The sequence below is a fragment of the Lepus europaeus genome, chromosome 19 (assembly GCF_033115175.1).
Source record: "Lepus europaeus isolate LE1 chromosome 19, mLepTim1.pri, whole genome shotgun sequence".
Classification (NCBI taxonomy): Eukaryota; Metazoa; Chordata; class Mammalia; order Lagomorpha; family Leporidae; genus Lepus; species Lepus europaeus.
The window spans coordinates 37701408-37724814 of NC_084845.1; the positions used below are offsets into that span (position 1 = coordinate 37701408).

General features: G+C 45.8%; 1 protein-coding gene across 2 annotated transcripts in view; it reads left to right on the plus strand.

Annotated features, from left to right (window-relative positions):
• Positions 1 to 23031, plus strand: part of HEATR3 (HEAT repeat containing 3) — a 53711-nt gene extending 30680 nt beyond the window's left edge. For both annotated transcript variants that reach the window (XM_062176587.1, XM_062176588.1), the window contains 4 exons: positions 4366 to 4454; positions 11617 to 11760; positions 18111 to 18287; positions 22265 to 23031. In XM_062176587.1, coding sequence (XP_062032571.1) covers positions 4366 to 4454; positions 11617 to 11760; positions 18111 to 18287; positions 22265 to 22387 — 533 coding nt within the window. In that variant the 3' untranslated portion in view covers positions 22388 to 23031. The remainder of the gene's footprint in view (positions 1 to 4365; positions 4455 to 11616; positions 11761 to 18110; positions 18288 to 22264) is intronic.
• The last annotated feature ends 376 nt before the right edge of the window (positions 23032 to 23407 follow it).

Below are 23407 nucleotides of genomic sequence, written 5' to 3' on the forward strand. Positions count from 1 at the left end.
TGAGTCACTCCCCAAATAACTGGAGTAACTGGGGCTGCGCTGTGTCAAAGCCAAGAGCCAGGAACTCCATCCAGACTCCCATGGGGATGGTAGAGACCCATGTTCTTGGGCTGGCTTTTGGTGCTTTCCCAGGTGCATTAGCAAGGAGTTAACTCAGAAGCAAAGCAGCTGGGACTCAAATCAGTGCTCCTCTATGGGACAGTAGCTCAACCCACTGTTCCACAAGGTCAGCCCTTCACACCAGTTTGTGAGTGTTTGTTAATTACCAGGTTTATAAAAGGCATTTTTTACCCCATCTTCCTCATGCAGAGATTGAGATGTAAAGAGGTCAAAGAACGTCTTCAAAGTCGTTCATTCTTTCAGCACCTATTTATCGGGCATCACTTCATATCACATGCTGTTCCAGATCCTAGGGATGCAGGTGTGAATCCAATAGGCAGGGTCACTGTGTTCACGGAGCTTGCATTCTAATGGAAGTAAATAGTTTACACTGTTTTGACTATGAAGAAAAAATACAGGAAGCAGGATTTTTTGTTTTGTTTTTAAGATTTATTTATTAGTAAGGAGAGAGATAGAGGGAGAGACAAAGAGAGAGGTCTCCCATCTACTGGTTCATTCACCAACTGGCCGCAATGGCTGGAGCTGTGCCAATCCAAAGCCAGGAGCCAGGAGCTTCTTCTGGATATTCCACACAGGTGCAGGAGTCCAAGGACTTGGGCCATCTTCCACTGCTTTCCCAGGCACACTAGCAGGGAGTTGAATTGGAAGTGGAGCAATAGGGACTCAAACTGATGCCCATATGGGATGCCAGAGCTGCAAGCAGTGGCTTTACCTGCTACATCCCAGCGCCAGCCCCAGAGATCAGGTGTTTACCCTAGCAATTAAGATGCCCACATCCCCGGCCGGCGCCGCGGCTCACTAGGCTAATCCTCTGTCTTGCGGCGCCGGCACACCGGGTTCTAGTCCCAGTCAGGGCACCGATCCTGTCCCGGTTGCCCCTCTTCCAGGCCAGTTCTCTGCTGTGGCCCGGGAGTGCAGTGGAGGATGGCCCAAGTGCTTGGGCCCTGTACCCCATGGGAGACCAGGAGAAGCACCTGGCTCCTGGCTTCGGATCAGCGTGGTGCGCCGGCCGCAGCGCGCTACCGCGGTGGCCATTGGAGGGTGAACCAACGGCAAAAGGAAGACCTTTCTCTCTGTCTCTCTCTCTCTCTCACTGTCCACTCTGCCTGTCAAAAAAAAAAAAAAAAAAAAGATTCCCACATCGCAGTGCCTGGTTTCATTTCTGGCTCCAGTTCCTGATTCCAGCTTCTTGCTAATGCAGACTCTGAAAGGCAGCAGGTGATTGGATTTGTGCCACCCACGTGCAAGAACTAGATTGTATTCCTGTCTCCTAGTTTTGGCTCTAGCCCAGCCCCTGCTGTTGCCAGCATTTGGGCAGTGAGCCAGTGGATGGCTCTCTTGCTCTGTCAGCCTCTCAAATAAAATTAAATGTCAGAAGACTTTTTTTCAGGATTTATTGTATTTATTTGAAAGGCAGAGTTACAGAGAGAGAAGGAGAGATTTGGAGAGAGAGCGTGCGCACGCATGCTTTCATCCACTGATCCACTCCCTAAATGGCTACAATAGCCCGGGCTGGGCCAGGCCAAAACCAAGAGTCAGGTCTCCCACATGGGTGCAGTGGCCCAAGGACTTGGGCCATTGCTTTCCCAGGCACATTAGCAGGGAGGTGGATTAGAAGTAGAGTAGCCGAAGCTCGAACTGGCGCTCGTGTGGGATGCTAGCATTTGAGGTGGCAGTTTAACTTTTAAAAAGCACTTTTTAAAAGAAAAGAAAAAATGTTTTGAGATGCTATGTTAAGTTAGAATAGAAAGACCTCTTTGAGGAGTTAATATTATAGCAGAGACTAAAATGAATTTAGGAGTTGGGAGCATTGTGGTGCAGTGTGTTAAGCTGCTGCTTAGGTTGCCCGTGTCTCATATTTGAGTCCCTGAGATTGAGTCCTGCCTTGACTTGCATTCCAGACTCCTGCTGATGTACATGGCAGGCCACAAGTGATCACTTAAGTACTTGGGTTCTGCTACCCACATGGGAGACATGGATTCAGTTCCTTGCTCCTGGCTTTGACCTGGCCCAGTTCCAGCTGTTGTGAGCATTTGGGGAATAAACCAGCAAATGAAGATCATTTGTATTTCCCTCTCTCTGTCACTCTGCCTTTCAAATAAGTAAATAAAACTTATAAAAAAAAATTAAATGAGATGGGATAATGTCAGATGCAGGATTCCATCCCAGGTCTGCCTGATCCTAAAGACGTCTTACCTGTTTTGTGGCAAATACAGGGAAACTTTGCTTTGATGTATAATATACACGTATATCTGAAAATGAGAAAGCCAAAAAGTATGAGCCTTAATTAGGTTTGTGCAGAAGCTGCCCCTCTTGCACCAAGCAATCTAAAAAGAAGGGATCAAAGCCAATACAGTGTACAGGCTTTGGGCGCAGAGGTTAGGATGCTGTATGGGATCCCTGCGTCCCGTAACAGAGTGCCTGGATGAGTCCCAGCTCCACTCTGAGTCCAGCTTCCTATTGTGCATCCTTGGAGGCAGCAGATGATGGATCAAATATCTGAATCCTTACTACCCACATAAGAGACTCAGACTGAGTGCTGGACTCCTGGCTTCAGCCTCGCCCAGCCCTTGATATTGGGAGCATTTGAGAAGCAAGCCAGTGGATAGACAATCTCTCTGTTTCTCTCTGTTTCTCTTCTTTCTAAATAAAATTAAAACAGACCTACTCCAGTGTCCTTCCACAACAAGTCAGGGCAGGAAGCCAAGATAACTGTTGCTGTTTAATAAATTGTGGCTCAAAACAACAACAATCATTATCTATTTATTATTTCCCACGGATTCCCTGGGTCAGGAGTTCGGACAGGGTGCAGTGGAGATGTTTGTTTTCCCCAGGGATATTTGCTGGATTCAGTGGAGGCATTTTAGGTTGTTGCAAATTGGAGGTCGCTGCTGGCACTAGGAGGGTAGAGACCAGGGATGCTACTCAACATCCAGGGCCTGCGCTGTGGCTCAGCAGGTTAAAGCCCCAGCCTGCAGCACCAACATCCCACGTTGGCTCTGGTTCGAGTCCTGGCTGCTCCACTTCTGATTCAGCTCCCTGCTAACGTGCCTGGGAAAGCAGCAGAGAGATCATACAAGTCTTTGGGCCCCTGCACCCACATGGGAGACCCAGTTGAAGCTCCTGGCTTCGGATCAGCTCAGCTCCAGCTGTTGCAGCTGTTTGCGGAGTGAACCAGTGGATGGAAGACCTTTCTCTCTGTCTCTCCCTCTCTCTGTAACTCTTTAAAATAAATAAAATAAATTTTAAAAACAAAAGAGGCCAGGAGCTGGGGTCATCTGAATTGTGCCTGCTGGCATGTTTGACAGCCCTGAGGTTGTCGGGCACAGCACCCACAAGTGACTCTGCTTCCTCGTAACGTAATGGCTAGATTCCAAAAAAAGAGAGCACACACAAGTCGGGTGGAAGTCCTGCTGCCTTTCCTGACCCCTCCTGTCAGTCACTTCCTGTGTTTGACTGGTTGAAGAAGTCACAAAAGTCCCACCTAGATTCACAGAGTAGAGAAATAGACTCCACAGCTTCATGGGAAGTGGCAGGGTTCTAGATCCTACAGGACTCGGCAGATGGCTATGGCTATTTTTGGAATGTATGCTCCTGCACACCAAGGAAATTGCTTTCCCTCCCAGTAAAAAGGGTTAGGGAGCCTACACACCTGAATGACCATAATCCTTAGGTGTGGCTGTATTGGCGTAGTTGTTTATTGCTGCTGTTCAGTTTGTCCAGTTGGAAAGAAAGGTCAGAGAAGAATGAAGATGTATAAGCGTGAGAAGGGAAAATTGGTCAGTGAGAAGCACAGAGAGGCAGCATGGCCCAGCCCTCCACACGCAACTGTTCTTGGACTTGGGACTGACAAGGAAACACTAACTTAGGAGATGGATGACTGCCCAGCACCATGATGGAGGCAGTAGGCCTGCCCAGCACCGTGGTGGAGCTCTGCGAAAGGCTGAATTCCCTCTAGAGCCAGCTCAGTGTTGTCACATGCTAAAGCATGCGTCAAGTGGAAACTGTGTCTGAAGTCTAGGCGCATTGCCCTGCCGAGACCCCTGCCGCTGTGGTCTTCATACACGAGATACGGGGGGCTAGGAGACAGTTGGGCACAAGTACGAAAGGTTTTTATCAATAGCATATGCTGACATTTAGCATGTTTTGATTCTCTTGATTCTTTTTCTGCGAAACAGCTTGTCATGAAGCAGGAGAAATCTTAGATTTCATGTTTCTGTTTTGTGGTAACTCCTTGTGTTTTAGATTTTGCCAAGCATGCTGACTTCCTAGAAGCCGTAAGTAGTGCCTTGAGGGCACTTTTACAAACGATGGCCTCCAAGAACATTTCTCAGGTAAGATTTTTTAAAATTTTTATGTGAGACTGGCAAAGATTGTGTATTATGGAGGCAAAATTCATTACTTAGCTTTTTAAAAAGTCTTTATTACTAGAATAATGCATCATCTCTGTAAGAAAGTAACAGAAGTGCTTAAAATAAAACTCCTCCCTCTTCCTTTCCATCAGCAACATGGTTTTTTTCATTCATAGAATTGATGTGCTGTGTGTGTTGTCAGTACTTCATTTCAGGATTTTGCAGTCATCCCCTCCTGACCCTCCACAGTGGTCCACCTGTACCTGATAAAGCCCTTACCTTACCACTTCTATTACCTTTTTTTTTTTTTTTTGAATTATTTATTTTGTTTGAAAGAGTTACATAGAGAGAGAAGGAGAGGCAGAGAGAGGTCTTCTATCTGCTGGTTCACTCTCCAGTTGGTCGCAACAGCTGGAGCTGTGCCAATCTGAAGCTAGGAGCCAGGAGCTTCTTCCAAGTCTCCCACGTGGGTGCAGGAGCCCAAGGACTTGGGCCATCTTCTACTGCTTTCCCAGGCCATAGCAGAGAGCTGGATCGGAAGTGGAGCAGCCAGGACTCAAACCGGTGTCCATATGGGATGCCGGCACTGCAGGCAGTGGCTTTACTCGCTATGCCACAGCACCAGCCCCCCGTTACTTTTTCGTAAGGACATTTCCAGACATTCCTCAAAGCAGAAATTCTTGATGCAGTGAATCCACACGCACCATCACTGATCCTCAGCAGTGTGTCAGCGTCTCCTCATTCCTGTTCGGTTTTCTCCTCTGGGATTCTGTCTCCTGGATCATATTAAAACAGATAAGGACAAGGGTGTGGAGCGGTGGTTAAATTGCCACTTGGGATGCAGGCATCCCATGTCAGAGTGCCTGGTTTGGCTTCTTGCTAAGCACACCCTAGGAGGCACCAGCCAATGGCTCAAATACTAGGATCCCTGCTATCCACATGGGAGACCCAAATGGAATTCCAGGCTCCTGATTTAAGTCTAGCCTAGCTCTGGCTGTGGCAGGTATTTGGGAAGTGAACTAGCAGATGTAAAATCTCTCCACCTGTCTGTCCTCTCTCACAGCCTTTGAAGTAAAATGAAAACAAATAAACAAACTATTTTGAGAAGCAAGTCATATTATTTTGCCCATAAATATTATATTTTATTATATACTTCATATATATGATAAAATTAATTTTGGGAGGAAGATTTATTTGTTTATTTGGAAGAGCTACAGAGAGAGATCTTCCTTCCGCTGGTTCACTCCCCATATGGCCGCAATAGCCAGGGCTGGGAGCCAGGATCTTCATCTGGGTGTCCCACATGAGCCCAAACACTTGGGCATCTTCCCCTGCTTTTCCCAGGTTGTTATCAGGGAGCTGGATCAGAAGTGGAGCAGCCAAGACACAAACTGGCACCCATATGGGATGCTAACATCACAGGCAGTGGCTTTATCTGGTACACCACAATGCCGGCCCCAAAAAATTAAATTTTTTAAAAACTCACCCTGCATCTTCGTACCAACACTCATTTCCTATTATCATTTGATATGCATTATGAGTTCAGTTTTCCCAGATTATCTTCAAAATACCTTTTTTAATTAAGTGATTTGAAAGAATTACAGAGAGGGACAGGCTGAGGCAGAGAGGGAGAGAAGTCTTCCATCCACTGATTCACTCCCCTGCATCAAAACTCTAGGTTGTTTTTGTTTATCATTTGAAAAGTACAGAGAGATAGAGAGTTAGATAAAGAAGGGAAGAGTTCTTATCCACTAGTTCACAACCCAAAAACTCACCCCAGGGTTTTTTGTTTATTTGTTTTTGCGTCCAGACACAGAAAGATGTCCCAAGCTCAACTTGTACTTTTCATGCTTAAAACCTAGAATGAGTTGTTTCTCCAGGAAGGCCTGATTTCTTTCACAAAAAAAATGAATATTGAAGTACTTAAAACTTCCTACCATGTTGTCATCACTTCTAAACCTTTTAATTAAAATAGCTGAAGAAATATGTATTTCTTAAAAGAGGAAAATAAACCATAAGTTCATATTGATATTTCCAGCTTAAATGGATATGGTGTTTCTACTTTTGATTATATTTTATATCTTTTGTGTGCTGAAATGTAGCTTCTTATTGACATTAAAATTATATTCTTTATCCTACAGAATGAATTTAATAGTTTGAAAATATGATTTTAGCACTATTGCATGTAGTATAAGGTTTCTTTGTGATTGTTCTTGATCTTAATATATCCCTTTAGGGTTGTGCAAATTACTGTTTCTTAAAGTTACCTGAAGAGATGCACTGCATGCTTATTATAAAGTATCAGTTTGGGCTTTTTTTTAAAGATTATTTTATTTATTTGTAAGAATTACAGGGAGAGGTAGAGACCGGGGGGGGGGGGGGGTCTTCTATCCACTGGTTCACTCCCCAGATGGCTACAATGGCCAGAGCGGAGCCGATCCGAAGTCAGGAGCCACAAGCTTCTTCTGGGTCTCCCACAGGGGCACAGGGGCCCAAGGACTTGCGCCATCCTCCACTGCTTTCCCAGGCCATAGCAGAGAGCTGGATCGGAAGTGGAGCAGCTGGGACTTGAACCAGCACCCATGTGGGATGCTGGCGCTTCAGGCTAGGGCTTTAACCCACTGCGCCACAGCACCGGCCCCTAATTTTACTTTTTAATCACATAAAATATTTACACAGAGTTAAAACTGTGAAAAAAGATAATTCAAAGAAAAATTGGTAAATCCATACAATGGAATATTATTAAGTCTTTAAAAAGGAATGGAATTCTGATACATGGTATAGCATAGAAAAACCTAGAAGATGTTTATCATAAGAGAAGTAAATCAGTCACAAAAAAACAACTGTAGTGAGAGTGCACTTACGTGAGGTAATCTGGAGCAGATAAATTCAGAGAAAGACCAGTGGTTACCAGCAGGAGGGAACCATTGTTTAGTGGGCACAGCTTCATTTGGGGAGGATAAGAAAGTTCTAGAAATGGATAGTGATGGTCATATAATAATGTGAATATACCTCATGTTACTGAACTGTAACTTAAAGATGATTAAAATTGGTTGTGGCACAGTGCATTGGGTTAAGCCACTGCCTGCCATGCAGGCATCCCATATCAATGCTGGTTCAAGTCCCAGCTGCTTCACTTCCAATCCAGTTCTCTGCTAATGTGCTTGGAAAAGCAGTGGATAATGGCCCAAGTGCTTGGGTCCCTTACACTCGGGAGACTTGGATGGAGTTCCAGGGTGCTGGCTGCGACCTGGCCCAGCCCTGACTGTTATGGGCATTTGGAGAGTAAACCTGCAGATGGAAAAATCTCTCCATCTCTGTCTCTTTGCCTTTCAAATAAATAAATAAATACTTTTAAGATGATTAAAATGGGCCGGCGCCACGGCTCAATAGGCTAATCCTCCACCTGTAGCGCCGGCACACTGGGTGCTAGTCCCGGTCGGGGTGCCGGATTCTGTCCCAGTTGCTCCTCTTCCAGTCCAGCTCTCTGCTGTGGCCCAGGAGTGCAGTGGAGGATGGCCCAAGTGCTTGGTCCCTGCACTCCATGGGAGACCAGGAGAAGCACCTGGCTCCTGGCTTTGGATCAGCGTGGTGCGCCGGCCACAGCGGCCATTGGAGGGGTGAACCAACAGAAGAGGAAGACCTTTCTCTCTGTCTCTCTCTCTCACTGTCCACTCTGCCTGTCCAAAAAAAAAAAAAAAAATGATTAAAATGTTAGACTTTATATATATATAAATATATTTTTTTGGACAGGCAGAGTGGACAGTAGAGGGAGACAGAGAGAAAGGTCTTCCTTTTTGCCGTTGGTTCACCCTCCAATGGCCGCCGCGGTAGGCGCGCTGCGCCCGGTACACCGTGCTGTTCCGATGGCAGGAGCCAGGTGCTTCTCCTGGTCTCCCATGGGGTGCAGGGCCCAAGCACTTGGGCCATCCTCCTCTGCACTCCCTGGCCACAGCAGAGAGCTGGCCTGGAACAGGGGCAACCAGGATAGGATCGGTGCCCCGACCGGGACTAGAACCCGGTGTGCCGGCGCCACAAGGCGGAGGATTAGCCTAGTGAGCCGCGGCGCCGGCCAGACTTTATATTTTTATCACCACCACCACCAAAAAAGTAAACCTCCCCAGAATCAGAGAAGTTGATTTGTTTTTTCCCATTCTTTCATTTCCACTATATTGCCAATCATCCTTCTTAAATTTTTTTCTGTTTGAGGGCATGCAAATACATATTTGTTTATTCTTAAAAACTATATATTTGTATTTCATCTTCTTACTTTTAATGTTTGTTTACTCATTGGAAAGGCAGAGACTATCGCCTGGTTTAGTCCAAATGCCTGCAACAACCGGGGTTGGGCCAGGCTGAAGCCAGCAACCTGGAGCTCCATCCAGGTCTCCCGTGTGGGTGGCAGGGACCCAAATACTTGAGACATTATGTGTGGACTTCCAGGAAACCGGACTGAAAGTAGAGTAGCTGGGCTAGAACCAGGCTCTCTGATACTGGAGGTGTGGGATGTGGGGCGTCCCAAGAGACAGCTTAACCCGCTGTGCCACAGTGCTCACCCTTCACTCCTTTTCTTAAAAGTGGTACTTCTGCACCTTGCTTTTCTTTTTTCCATTATTGATCATTAGAGCACGTGAAGATTTTTCTCTTTTCTTCCTTTCAGCTTCATCACACTGCATTGTGTAGATGTTGTGTATTTGTTCAACCTGCCTGCTATTGATGGATATTTGGATTGTTTCCAGTCTTTTCTTATTACAGATAGGATACCTTTTTCATGTTGTTTTGTATTTTTGTCTCTGTGTCTTAGGAAGAGAGTCCTTGAGGGGGGCTTGCTGGCTCAGAGAATGAATGGGTTTGTAATTTTCTAAGTATTGCGGTGGTCTTGTCCTTAAGGTTTGAGCCATTTTGCATCCCCACCAGTGGAGTTTGGAAGTACCTGTTTTGCCACAGCCTTGCCAGCAGAGTATGTTGTCAGATTTCTTCCTGGTATGTGAGGGCGTGTTCCAGGGCCGCACCCTGACCTGAAGCAGCAGCCCTGAGGAGGGACCGACCTGTCTGTCCTAGCACGTCCTCCAGGCGGATCTGGCCACTCTCCCTCCTTTGTACAATGCTGCAGTTATCAACGTATTATTGGGCTGCACCGCCCACTTTTGGGTCAGTTGTGCTCTCCCCCTGGGGCACCCCTCGCCCTGTGCAGTTGTTCTTACTAGCCCTGTCGCAGTTCTGGGTCACTCCGGCCCACGTCTAGGGGACCCTCCAGTGGCTTGGCCTTGCAGACTTTAGCCTTTCTTTTCTTCACTGATCTTGTCTTCTCCACCTCGTCCCTGCACCTGCAGAGCAGTGCTTCCCAACTGCTGTGCTCTGGAGTTTCAGGGGAATGTCTTGGATTTCTTACCGTTAAATGTAGTAGGTGTTTCATATAAATATGCGCTCATTGTTATTTAAAAATCTTTGTATATTAGAGATTTTTTTTTTAAGAACATAAGTTTGGGCCTGAGTGTCTACAAAACGAGGTAATAGTGCCTGGCTGCCCCATGGCTATGGGGAGGATTAGAAAGCCCTCTACTGTAGATCCAATGGACTGGTTCAGTCTGATGGTGACAGAAAATTGCTCAAAAGCTCAGTTAATGGTAACTCGCTCATAAAGCTGCCACATATATATCAATTTGAAAGGCAGAGTTACAGAAAGGCAGAGGGAGAGAGAAAGTCTTCCATCCGCTGGTTCACTCCCCAAATGGCCGCAATGACCGAAGCTGCACTGGTCTGAAGCCAGGAGCTTCTTCCGGGTCTCCCACGTGGGTGCAGGGGCCCAAGGACTTGTGCTATCTCCCAGTGCTTTCCCAGGCCAAGCAGAGAGCTGGATCAGAAGTGGAACAGCCAGGAATCAAACCAGCACTCATATGGGATACTGGCACTGCAGGCAGCAGTCCCCCCAAAAATTGATATATTAAGATTGGAAATTTAAGACTGGAAATTCCCAGGATAGCTGTATAGCGGCTGTGAGCATAGACTGTCAGAGCTGGAAGAACCCTGGCTCTCGTAGTGCTTTCTGGGGAGGGGAAGTCTACAGCTTGACCTGCTGAGTGATAGCATGGAGACTGGGGGTACAACTTTTCTGCCTTGCTTCCCCTTTACCTAGTGGGCTTGTGCACCCCAGACAGCTCCTCTGTGAATTGCTCTGGTAGAAACACAGCATGGTGTTGTGGTCCCCAGCAGCCGCGGCCTGGCCAAGAGGAATCCTGTCATTTGTGCAGTTTTTGTCATTGGAGTGTTTTCTGAGGTACCTGACACGTTAGCTGTTAGCTGGTTGGCACTAGCAGAGCAGATGATTCAGAAAGGAGTTCAGTGATTTGGAGCTGTTCAGTTTTTTGGTTTTTTTTTTTTTTTTTTTTTACAAATGATGGTATTTAATGCTGAGTGTTTCATGTGCATTTCTCAGTCCCCATGGCAACTCTGTGATGCATACGTTTATCATCCTCATGTGACTGATGGAAAACTAGGAACATGGTTGGATTAAGTAAGTTCTGCTGGGTTGCTGAGTGGCACTAGAATTGGAACCAGGGTGAATGGCTTCAGATCAAACCCTTCCTCACTGCACCACACTGCTTCTTGCTGGAGATAGCCTGGGAACACAATACTCACATTCTGTCAGGACACCTGCACCAAAAACCCCTTAAACCCAGAATTAACACTCCACGGCAGAAGCACTGCACCAGGGGACTTCAGAAAGTTCATGGAAAATTCATATTTTAATTCAGTTTTTCCATGTGAAGTCAAGATGTAGTGGTTTTAACAGTCTTTAATAATTATCCATTTGTTCTTAGGGTTTGAGGAACATATGCTTGTACTACCTTATATATGCTCGGCCAATTTTTATTACAGCTACATGACCCCATTTACCTTTGTAGCGAGTCGTTTGCAAATGAAACTCTAAGGACAGGAAGTCCCTTGTAGAGGGAGCAGGGCTCCTCTTAGTCCAGAATTGCTGGCTGTCTCTGGCATGATTAGAAAACATGACTTCCTCCAGCAGTGAATGCCACTCTTAGAATTGTGCGCTCCCCAGACCTGCAGACGAGACCCCTGTCAATCCTGTCTACACTCGCTCCTGAAGTTGAGCTGAATGTTGTTAATGCTGTGCTCTCTCTAGTGCATGACTCCTGAGCAGCTGATGACACTGTGCAGAGCAGGCGTGCACAGCAGTAACACGGGGGTTAGAGTGAACGTTGTGAGCATCTTGGGAATCACTGGCAGCGTCCTAGCCAAAGAAGATGGTACACTCGAAACTCTAAAGGTAAACCAATTTGCTTCCAGCCTGTAATGTTGAATGAGCAGAAGGGAGGGAAAAGTAACCATTGGTACACGATTTTTAAAAATTTCTGTGGACATATGAGAAGAAATGTCAAGAAGTCACTTATTAAGTTCTGTTACTAGACTGTGTCCTTTGGCTTAATCTGTCTACTTGTATTAGATATGTATTTGAAAAGCTGGCTATGTTTTGCCTTTTAACTTGACAGATAATTTTTCAAGAACAAATAATTTGTCTTCAGTGAAAGACCAAATGCGTAATTTTTAAAGATGACCATTGCCTTTGCTGTTGCATAAAACGCATACCTGTTGGGACCAGCACTGTGAGGTAGTAGGCTAAGCTTCTGCCTGCAGCACCCATGTGGGCACAGATTCATGTTCTGGCTGCTCCTGTTCTGATCCAGCTCTCTGCTTATGGCCTGGGAAAGCAGTGGAAGAGGGCTCAAATACTTGGGCCCCTGCACCTGCATAGGAGATCCTGAAAAATCTCCTGTCTCCTGGCTTCGAATTGGCTCAGCACCAGCCATTGCAGCCATCTGGGGAGTGAACCAGTGGATGGAAGGCCTTTTTTCTGTCTCTCTAACTCTACCTCTCAAATAAATCAATAAATCTTAAATATTTAGATATCTGTTATATTCTCCTACTCACAAGCAGTAGTCTATCCAGTTTTCCTTACACGGCAGATAAATTCTGAAAATACCACACCATCAGTTCTGTTATTACTCCATACAGTTTAAGTAGTAACTCATACTGCCAATGCAAAAGGAATCTACTTGACATATTTGCTTTAGCACTTTTTAAAGATTTATTTATTCACCTGAAAGGCAGAACAAGAGAGAGAAAGATTTTCTATCCCCCAGGTCACTCTAGATCACTTGCCAAATGCCTACAATAGCCAGACCAAAGCCAGGAGCCCAGAACTCTACTCTGGTCTTCCACATTGGTAGCAGGGACTCATTACTGGGCCATCATCTGCTTCATCTCAGGGTACATTAGCAAGAAGGTGGATCAGAAGCAGAGCAACCAAGACTTGAACCAGCCCTGCAGTTTGGGGTGAAGGAGTCCCAGGCAGTGGCTTCAGTGGCTTAACCTGCTGGTCCACAATGCCTGCCTGCTCCTGTTTCAGCACAATTTAAGTTCAGTTGCTTAGTAACTGCATTGCTAGAGGTACAACATCACTCGAAGGTCAGTAGTGGTCGAATTACTTTTCATGGTGCTTACCAATGTGTAAGTATTGATTACTGAATAATGGGCAATAAATTATTTGTATAGGCTGCTAATTTTTTTAAAGATTTATTTATTTATTTGAAAGAATTACAGAGAGAGGAGGAGAGACAGGGATTAAGAGAGAGAGAGAGAGCTTTCACCCCCTGGTTCACTCCACAAATGGCTGCAACAGCTGAGGCTGGGCCAGGCAGAAGCCAGGAGCCAAGAGCTTTATCCGAGTCTCTAATGAGGGTGCAGGGACCTAACCACTGCTTTCCCATGTGCATTAGCGAGGAGCTGGATTGGAAATGGAGCAGCTGGGACTCGAACTGGCACCTTTATGTGATGCCCGCATTGCAGATGGCAGCTTAACCTGCTATGCCACAGCACCGGCCGCCAATACCAAAATCTTCTAAAAAGTACTAAAGTGTAGTGTATGGTGCAATTCACTTGCAGTCCTGTAGTCACCTCTGGAGAGGCAACCACGTTACCGCAGGATTTCCTGATAGACTTAAGAGAGTCTGCCTGCCTGGCTCGTGTGTGCACATATGCACAGATGCGTGTGCCAGCATGTACCCACTCCCGGTCCCTTACAACTGGAACTTCCAAGATCAGTCCAGGTGAACAGCAAGCCTCTCAGATGTAGGATTTCAATTTCATCACAGTTCCACGCCCTAACAAAAGTAGAGAGTGCAATGAATTCTTTGTACACACAAGCAGATTTAATAGTTATTAATAGTCTATCACATGTACCTCATGTACTGGCTTATGTTAGAGTAAATTAGACTTCATGGTATTTGTGTTTCTGTTGGCTTAGTATATGTCTCTTAAAAACAGATATTTTCCTATAAAACTGCCATTATCATGCCTTAAGCAATTAAGTCATTTCTTATGAGTAATACCTGGTCCATATTCACAATTTTCTAGTTGAAAAATGTCTATTTACAGATAGACTTTTTGTGTTTGGGCAAGGTCCCCAAGTCCTTTTTAACCTAAAACAATTCTCTCCCAGCACCATTCATTAACACTTTTTTTTTTTTTTTAAAGACTTATTTATTTATTTGAAAGGCAGAGTTACAGAGAGGCAGAGGCAGAGAGAGAGGTCTTCCATTTGCTGGTTCACTCTCCAAATAGCTTTTTTTTTTTTTTTTTTTTTTTTTTTTTTTTTTTTTTTTAATTTGACAGGCAGAGTTAGAGAGAGAAATAGAGAAAGGTCTTCCTTCCGTTGGTTCACCCCCAAAATGGCCACTATAGCCGGAGCTACGCCGATCCAAAGCCAGGTGCTTCTTCCTGGTCTCCCACGTGGGTGCAGGGGCCCAAGCACTTGGGCTGTCCTCCACTGTCTTCCTGGGCCACAGCAGACAGCTGGACTGGAAGAAGAGCAACCGGGACTAGAACCTGGCGGCCATATGGGATGCCAGTGCCACAGGCGGAAGATTAAGCAAGTGAGCCACGGCGCCGGCCCCTTACTCTCCAAATAGCTACAACAGCCGGAGCTAGGCTAATCCGAAGGCAGGAGCCAGGAGCTTCTTCCGGTCTCCCAAATGTGTGCAGGGGCCCAAGCACTTGGACTATCCTCCATTGCTTTCCCAGGCCATAGCAGAAAGCTGGACGGGAAGTGGAGCAGCTGGGACTCTAACTGGCACCCATGTGGGATGCCAACACTGCAGGCAGCGGCTTTACCTGCTACACCACAATACCGGCCCCTCACCTATATTTTTATTTATATTCATTTTATTTGCAAGGCAGAGAGACAGAGATTTGGTTTACTTCCAAAAAACCCCTAATAGCCAGGACTGAGCCAAGCCAAAGCCAGGAGCCCAGAACTCCATCTGTGGTAGCAGAGAACCCAAGTACTTGAGCCAACAGCTGTTGCCTGCCAAAGTTCACGTTAACAGGAAGCTGGATCAGAAGCGGAGATGGGACTTGAAACAGGCAGTCTGGTATGGGATGCAGGTGTCCCAGTCAGTGTCTGAACCTCCGCACCAGAGAGCTGCCCCCTTGCATGACGCTTATTCTTTATCCTCTATTTTTCTTGTAAACTGGAAGTTAGATCCAAAGGCTAGATTATATTCATTTCAGAACAGTTCTTTTTCTTTTTTTTTTCTAAAGACATTAAGTGGAGTTGGCTGTTGCCAGTAACTTTTTTATTGTCTTGGCCTTTATTTATTTATCTTTTAATAAGATTTATTTATTTGAAAGTGTTAGAGATCTTCCATCCTCTGTTTCACTCCCCAAATGGCCACAATGACCTGCCTGGGCCAGGCTGAAGCCAGAAGCCAGGAGCTTCCTCTGGATCTCCCACGTGGGTGCAGGGGCCCAAGGACTTGGGCCATCTTGCACTGCTTTCCCAGGCCACAGCAGGGAGCTGGACCAGAAGTGGAGCAGCCAGGACTCAAACCGATGCCCATATGGAATGCCTGCATGCAGGTGACAGCTTAACCCACTGAGCCATAGCACTGGCCCCAGATTAGTCCTTCTTTTAAAAATTTATTTATTTGAAAGTCAGAGTTACACAGAGAGAGAAGAAGAGGCAGAGAGAGAGGTCTTCATTTGCTGGCTCATGGCCACAACGGCCAGAACTGGGCCATTCCGAAGCCAGGAGCCACAAGCTTCTTCTGGGTCTCCCACAGGGGCCCAGGGACTTGCACCATCATCCACTGCTTTCCCAGGCTGTCAGCAGAGAGCTGCATTGGAAGTGGAGCAGCTAGGACTTAAACCAGCGCCCATATGGGATGCCAGCACTGGAGGTGGCTGCTTTACCTGCTACACCACAGCACTGGCCCGAGATCAGTCCTTTTTAATAAGACTACTTCACATGGGGCTGGCACTGTGGCATAGTGGGTAGAGCTGCTGCCTGCAGTGCTGGCATCCCATATGGACGCCGGTTTGAGACCCAGCTGCTCCATTTCCAATCCATCTCTCTGCTGTGGCCTGGGAAAGTGGTGGAGGTTGGCCCATGGACTTGTGCCCCTACAACACCATGTGGGAGACCTGGAAGAATCTCCTGGCTCCTGGCTTCAGATCAGCACTGCTCTGGCCATTGTGGCCAATTGGCGAGTGAGCCAGCGGATGGAAGACCTATTTCTTTCTCTGTGTAACTCTTTCAAGTAAAATAAATAAATCTTTAAAAAAACAATAAGACTACTTCACAGATGTTGCCATGTGTTCTTATTACATTATAGGGTATCAAATCTGAATACTATCTTCAGGTTTATCTGTTCCACTACATTGAAATGAGAAAATTCAGCTCAGAGAGATTGCCTGGGTGTCTAAGAGTCACTCTGTTATTTATGGTGGCGCTGGACTTGGTGTCCTCAGCATTTCCACCCTCCTGCCTGTAATACCATATTGCATATCACCCTTAAAACCTAAAGGTAGGGCTGGTGATGTGGTATAGTGGTAAAGCCGCCGCCTGCGGTGCTGGCATCCCATCTGGGCACCAATTCAAGACCCAGCTACTCCACTTCGATATAGCTCTCTGCTGTAGCCTGGGAAAGCAGTAGAAGTTGGCCCACGTCCTTGGGCTCCTGTACCCACTGGAAGACGCAGAAGAAGCTCCTGGCTCCTGGGTTTAGATTGTCCTCTCTGGCCATTGCAACCATTTGGAGAGTGAACCGGTGGATGGAACATATCTCTCTCTCTCTCTCACTCTCTCTGCCTCTGCCTCTCTGTAACTTAGCCTTTCAAATAACAAATGGGTAAGTCTTAAGAAGTAATAATAATAATAATAATAAATGAAAAACTTAAAGGTGATGCCAAACAACCAAGCTTAAATGAGTTTGCTCTGAAACAGTTCTTTGCAGATTGGAAATGGTCTGTTTGTTAGCTGGCTAATTGTGGAAAACAAATAAATGGGTATTAAAAATTGTGAAGCAAAATGAGATTGACTATTGGATTTTTTTTTTGTTTGAGAGGTAGAGTTACAATGAGAAACAGAAAGGTCTTCCATCTGCTAGTTCACTCCTCAAATGGCCACAACACCTGGGGCTGAGCCTATCCGAAGCCAGGAGTTTCTTCCAGATCTCCCACATGGTGGAGGTCCAAGCACTTGGGCCATCTTCCACTGCTTTCCCAGGCCATAGCAGAGAGTTGGATTGGAAGAGGAGTAGCCGGGGGCTAGAACCAGCACCTGTATGGGATGCTGCAGGCAGAGGATTAACCTATTGTGCCACAGTGCCAACCCTGATAACATTCTTCTATCTGCTGGTTCACTCCCCAAATGCTCATGACAGCCAGGATTGGGCCAGGCTGGCGTCAAGAAGTCAGTCTGGGTCTCCCAGGTAGGTGCAGGAAACCAACTACTTAAACCATCACATGCTGCCACCCAGAGTCTGCATTAACAGAGCTGGGACTTGAACCCTGTCCCACTCAGTGGCTTAACAACTGTTCCAAATGCTGAGCCTTTGATTTTTTTTTTTTTTTTTTATATGTCATTGTGGAGTATTTTTCATAGGCTGGTTTTTTTGTTTTGTTTTTTTTTTTTTTTTTTGTAAATTTTAAAGGATTTATTTATTTATTTGAAAAACAGAGTTACAGAGAGGCAGAGATGGGGGGCGGGGGTCTTCCATCCGCTGGTTCACTCCCCAGATGGCCACAATGGCAGGAGCTATGCTGATCTGAAGCCGGGAGCCAGGAGCTTCTTCCGGGTCTCCCACGCAGGTTCAGGGGCCCAAGGACTTGGGCCATCTTCTGCTGCTTTCCCAGGCCATAGCAGAGAGCTGGATCAGAGTGGAGCAGCCAGGATTCAAACCAGCGCCGTATGGGATGCTGGCACTGCAGGCGGCAGCTTTACCAGCTGTGCCATAGTGCCAGCCATCCTATATATATTGTCACCATGGAGAAAATCTTTTTGAGTAGAGAGGAAATTTTAATGATTTCCAAAAGCATTTATATGCCTTTTATGGATCTTACTTCACTTTAGGAATATAAGTTAGAATATGTTTAATTTATCTTGCTCATATTATACTTGGTATATTTGTATTTGGTCAAATCTAGTCTTTTAAGGGTTCTAACTTTTTCATGACGTTTTACATGAAATAGTATGCCTGTGTTATTTCCATGTCTAAATCAAGTATTCACGTGGGAGACTGATCTTAGTGGTGCTGCAATGTGTTCTGTCCTTTCCAGACCATTGGGTGCTTTCTGCTGGAGGTTGCCACCAAAGACCCTTCCCTTGTAGTGGCGGGAGAAGCCTTGGATGCTCTCTTTGATGTTTTTGCAGACGGTCAAGAAGCTGAAAGAGCCGCAGTTCAAATCAAATTATTATCTGCTCTGAAAGAATTCCAGCCAATCTTCAAAACAAAGGTTTGTATTCATAATTGTGTGTGAGGCTCGGCATTCTATGGGGATGAGAGTGTGTGTGTTGCCACCATGCATGACAAAGCCCTGTAGCCCTCAGTGATTAATATAGCACCTATCCCCAGGATTTGAGATATTTGTCGACTGAGTCACGGCTCAGCAGTGTCACTGTTGAATCACTGTAATTGAAGCCGAAATGGGATCTGACAAGTTCCTGTTCCTCTAACAGTTTAGTAATGCTAACAGTGCTTGATTGATACGAATACTATATTCTGTAGCTTGCAAAGCACTTTGATAAACGTTTTGAATTTAGTTTTCATCATGGAATACAGAATATGTGGCTGTCCCTCAGTGTTAGGGGTGTGGGTGGCACATACCAGGTTGTTCTGTGCTAGAGCATGTAGCTGCTACCTTTATGAGTCATTTTTATTTATTGCTTTATCAGAAGCATCAGAGCTAGCTTTGAGTCAAAAAGTAATTTCAAAAACTGTCTTCATGGAGGGGAAGGGGAATTTTCAGCAGATTTGAATCACATGTCTACTTAAGTTCATAATTTTTATCATATCTGAAACTCATTTTTGCAGACATATGATTTGGGGTCTATCATTGTGGTACAGTGGGTTAAGCTGCTGCCTACAACACCAGTATCCCTTGTCAGAGCAATGGTTTGCATCTCGGCTGCTCTGCTTTCCATCCAGCTCCCTGCTAATGCACCTAGGAAAGCAGTGGATGAACTGGATAGGGTACCAGACTCCTGGCTTTGTCCTAACCCAGCCCTGTTTGTGGGCATTTGGGTATTAAACCAGCAGATGGAAGTTATCTCTCTCTCAATCTCTCGATCTCTCTCTCTCTCTCTCTCTCCACCCCTCCCCATGTTTGCCTTTCAAATAAATAAATATTTTTTAAAGTGTGATTTTGAATACTGCAGATTTTTTTTAAAAGTATTTATTATTTATTTGAATGAGAGAGAGAGGGGGAATCTTTTATCTTCTGGTTCATTCTCCAGAGGGCTGCATTGGCCCAGGCTGGGCCAGGCCAATGCCAGGAGCCCAGAGCTCCATCTAGGTCTCCCACACAGATGGCAGAGGCCCAAGCACTTGGGCCATCTTCCTCTGCCTTCCAAGGCTCATTAGCAGGAAGCTAGATCAGAAGTGGAGCAACTAGGGCCTGGTGTTGTGGCCTAGTAGGTAAAACTGCTGCCTGCAAAGCTGGCATCCCATATGGGCACCAGTTTGTGTCTCAGCTGCTCCACTTCCCATCCAGCTCCCTGCTAATGCACCTGGGAAAGCAGTTGAAGATGTCCCAAGTATTTGGGCTCCTGCCATCCATGTGGGAGACCTTGAAGAAGCTCCTGGCTCCTGGCTTCAGGCTGGCCCAGCACTGGCCTTGCTTTGCAGCTATTGGGGGAGTGAACCAGTAGATGGAAGATTGTTCTCTCTGTAACTCAGACTTTCTAATAAATAAGTAAATCTTAAAAAAAAAAAAAAAAAAAAAGTGACCGGCACCGTGGCTCAATAGGCTAATCCTCTGCTTTGCAGCGCCTGCACACTGGGTTCTAGTCCCGGTCAGGGCGCCGGATTCTGTCCCAGTTGCCCCTCTTCCAGGCCAGCTCTCTGCTGTGGTCCGGGAGGGCAGTGGAGGATGGCCCAAGTGCTTGGACCCTGCACCCGCACGGGAGACCAGGATCAGCATAGCTCCAGCCGTGGTGGCCATTTTGGGGGTGAACCAACAGAAGGAAGACCTTTCTCTTTGTCTCTCTCTCTCTCACTGCCTAACTCTGTCAAATAAATTAAAGAAAAAAAAAAAATCAGGTTCAAAATCTTTTTGAGTAGAGATTTTGGTGAGAAATCTTGTTTATTTTTTTTCTTGTTCCCAGTGTTTCAGCTAACAAGCTCCTAGTCAGAATTCAGTTGTCATTGAGAAAACTCTGATAGATTTTTAAGTGAATATGATTGTATGTTAAGAAATTTAAATTTTTTGGAAGATTTTTAGTGTGTAAAATAATTTCTCTTCCAGAAGAAAAGAAATACAACAACACACGCTGTGCAGTCTCTGAGGACAGAGTTGGTTTAAAAACACTGATGCTGGCTTGTTTTTGGCATTTTCATGTTTTGGCATATTATATTTTTGAATTTAGCAATAGTGACTACCACTTACTGAGTTAAGCTTCACCAGCTGGAGACTCACTTGTGGGGGAAAAATGAATAATTTACTCTTAATTATGCTTTGTTTATGCTTGTAGTGTTTTTGCATTTGTTTGTTAAGCAGGGAGAGGTTTTATTTCTACTTATTCCTTACCTCACAGGTAACCAGAATGAGTGCTGCTTGTTTAAATCAGGGGTGGGAAACTTCCAGCCGTGGGCCCTTAAGGCCCACATGTAGGTGGCACCTGGCGTTCAGTAAATCTGCAGCAGGCTCCTGTTTACCTTGATGATTTTGTATGTTATAAATATTCACCCGGCCCAGAGCACAGACAGACCAGTGCACCTTAGTATTTCCCCGTTACAACCCAGAGGGAGCGTGTGACAGTCTCAGCCCTGCACTGGGTGCTTTTAATCAGTGCTGCGTCCTGGACAGACCCCACCCCACGCCCTCCCCCCGCAGCATGCAGAGGGCGTCCACGGTGTTCTTTTTCAGAGATTGATGTATTTATTTCAAAGGCAGAGTTGCAAAGACGGAGATCTTCCATCACCGATTCACCCCACAATGGCAGGGGCTGGGCCAGGCCGGAGCCAGGAGCCAGGAGCTTCTTCCAGATCTTCCACATAGTTGCAAGGACCCAAGGACTTAAGCCATCTTCTGCTATCCCAGGTGCATTAGCAGGGAGCTGGGTCAGAAGTGGAGCAGCCAGGACTCAAACCGGCGCCCATATGGGATACCAGCAGTGCAGACAATGGCTTAACACACTGCACCACAGCGTCAGCCTGCCACCGTGTTCGTAAATGTTAAAGCTGCAAGGAAAACAGGTGCAGTAAGAGTCACTGAACCCTGCAGAAGCAAAGGAGCTGGGAGTCTCTCTGTCTCTGTCTCAGACTTGCAAAATAAATGAATCAATCTTTCAAAAATTAAAATAAGGGCTGGTGCTGTGGTATAGCCACGACTTGCACTGCCGGCATTCCACGTGAGTGCCAGTTAAGTCCCAGCTGCTCCATTTCCAGTCCAGCTGCCTGCTAGTGCAGCTGGGAAAGCAGTAGAGGATGGCCCAAGTCTCTGGGCTCCTGCACCCACGTGGAAGACCCGGATGAAGCTGATGGCTCCTGGCTTCAAATCAGCCCAGCTCCCACTGTTAGTGGCCATTTGGGGTATAAGCCAGTGAAAGGAACATAACTATCCCTCTCTCTCTTTGTAACTCTGCCTTTCAAGTAAATAAACAAATCTTTTTTAAAAAGTAAAAAAATATTTCTTTCCTCACAAGGTCAAACCTCCTTTATGGCCTCATAGCAGGATTAGACCTTTCTTTACAGCATCTTTGGTTTTTTATATATTTTTTTTTAAGATTTACTTATTTTATTTGAAAGAATTACAGAGAGGCAGATGCAGAGAGAGAGAGAGAAAGGTCTTCCATCCCCTGGTTCACTCCCCAGATGGCCGCAATGGCTGGAGCTGCACTGATCAGGAGCCAGGAGCTTCTTCTGGTTCCCCCATGTGGGTGCAGGGGCCCAAGGACTTGGGCCATCTTCCACTGCTCTCCCAGGCCGCAGCAGAGAGTTGGATTGCAAGTGGAGCAGCTGGGACTTGAACTGGCTCCCGTATGGGGTGCCAGCAATGAAGGCAGCAGCTTTACCTGCTACGCCACAGTGCAGGCCCCATTGCAAATATATTTTCACATACTGTGTTGTATTTATCTTGGAAGTAAAAGTGTTTCACTAAATTCTTGCAGCTGTCTTGTTCAGCAAATGGTTTAATACACCCCCCAAAATAAGTAGTTTGTTGAAATGAATCAGTGACACATCCCAAATCACGTACAACTCCTTTCCTGGCAGATCCGAAAAGAAGGACGCAGCAAGTACAGTCCCGAGCAGCTGTGTGTTCTGGACAACGTGAAGATGAATCTGAGGAGGTTTGTTGCTTACCAGGAAACTGTTGAGAAAAGACTGACCTCTTGAACAGTCGAGAGAGACCAGTTCTTCCTGAAAACGCTGGGTGCCAAGAATACTGAAGGGTTTCCATCTAGTGCCACGTTTCTGAAAGCCATTTTTCGTGCCTATATTCTGCACATTAATTTTGAAGTTCATAAAAACTTCAGAACCTGTGAACAACACTTGTGTACTCCTTAGGGTCTGTGTGCTGTTTCTAGTGCTGTCCCAGCTCTGGCTCCAGCGTCCCACTCCTGGGGACAAAGAACTCATGTGCAGTGTGGAGGACTCATGGTTCTTAGCTAACTCGTGGTCCATGAAGAAACTCGAGCAATCATGTTTTCCTTGAATTTTGCACGGAAAAGAAAATCCAGATCATGACTTGAACCAGTATCATTTTATGTTAGCTGGATCTTTGAATTACAAAGAGAAACTTTATAAAGTAATTTCTTGGGTATGGAGTACTGTATACCAATTACATTTATTTGTGGAGAAGTGAATGAGTTGGATTTCTATATCACTACTTAGTAGATTATACTAATGAGCTGAAGAGGTAATCGCCATCTGTACCGTGGATCTGAGCAGTTACTGCCTCATAACATCACTCCTTGATTTAACTTGGTATGGAATCAGACCTGGAAGTATTTTTAAATAAATAACTTTTTAACTTTAAACTTTGTGTCTTCTTTTCAAGATTCATTATTTCTTTGAAAGGCAGAATTAACAGAGGCAGAAAGAGAGAAGTCTTCCATCGCTGGTTCACTCCCCAGATGGCCTCAACGACAGAGCCGGGCTGATCAGGAGCCTCTTCCGGGTCTCCCACATGGGTGCAGGGGCCCAAGGACTTGGGCCATCTTCCACTGCTTTCCCAGGTCATTAGCAGGGAGCTGGATCAGAAATGGAGCAGCCAGGACTCCATTCAGCACCCATATGGGAAGCTGGCACTGTAAGCAGTGGCTTTATTCACTATACCACAGCACTGGCCCCTTAAGATTTCTTTATTTTGAGGGCAGAGTGACAGAAAACTGGAGATACACACAAACACAGAGA